The 213-nt window shown below is 62.9% G+C and overlaps 1 protein-coding gene across 1 annotated transcript in view; it reads left to right on the forward strand.

Annotated features, from left to right (window-relative positions):
- Positions 1–213, forward strand: part of LOC104833174 (transcription factor SOX-12-like) — a 1,773-nt gene that overhangs the window by 1,075 nt on the left and 485 nt on the right. Inside the window, exon 2 of the mRNA XM_010569750.1 lies at positions 1–210. Within this exon, the coding sequence (XP_010568052.1) occupies positions 1–210 (210 nt within the window). The remainder of the gene's footprint in view (positions 211–213) is intronic.

Genomic DNA, 213 nt, shown 5'->3' on the forward strand with positions numbered 1-213 from the left:
ACGCCTTCATGGTGTGGTCGCAGCATGAGCGTCGCAAGATCATGGACCAGTGGCCCGACATGCACAATGCCGAGATCTCCAAGCGCCTGGGCCGGCGCTGGCAGCTCCTCCACGACTCCGAGAAGATCCCCTTTGTCAAGGAGGCCGAGCGCCTGCGCCTCAAGCACATGGCCGACTACCCCGACTACAAGCACCGGCCACGGAAAAAGGGCA

Source organism: Haliaeetus leucocephalus, unplaced genomic scaffold (genome assembly GCF_000737465.1).
Source record: "Haliaeetus leucocephalus isolate CR32 unplaced genomic scaffold, Haliaeetus_leucocephalus-4.0 Scaffold273, whole genome shotgun sequence".
In the NCBI taxonomy this organism is placed as follows: domain Eukaryota; kingdom Metazoa; phylum Chordata; class Aves; order Accipitriformes; family Accipitridae; genus Haliaeetus; species Haliaeetus leucocephalus.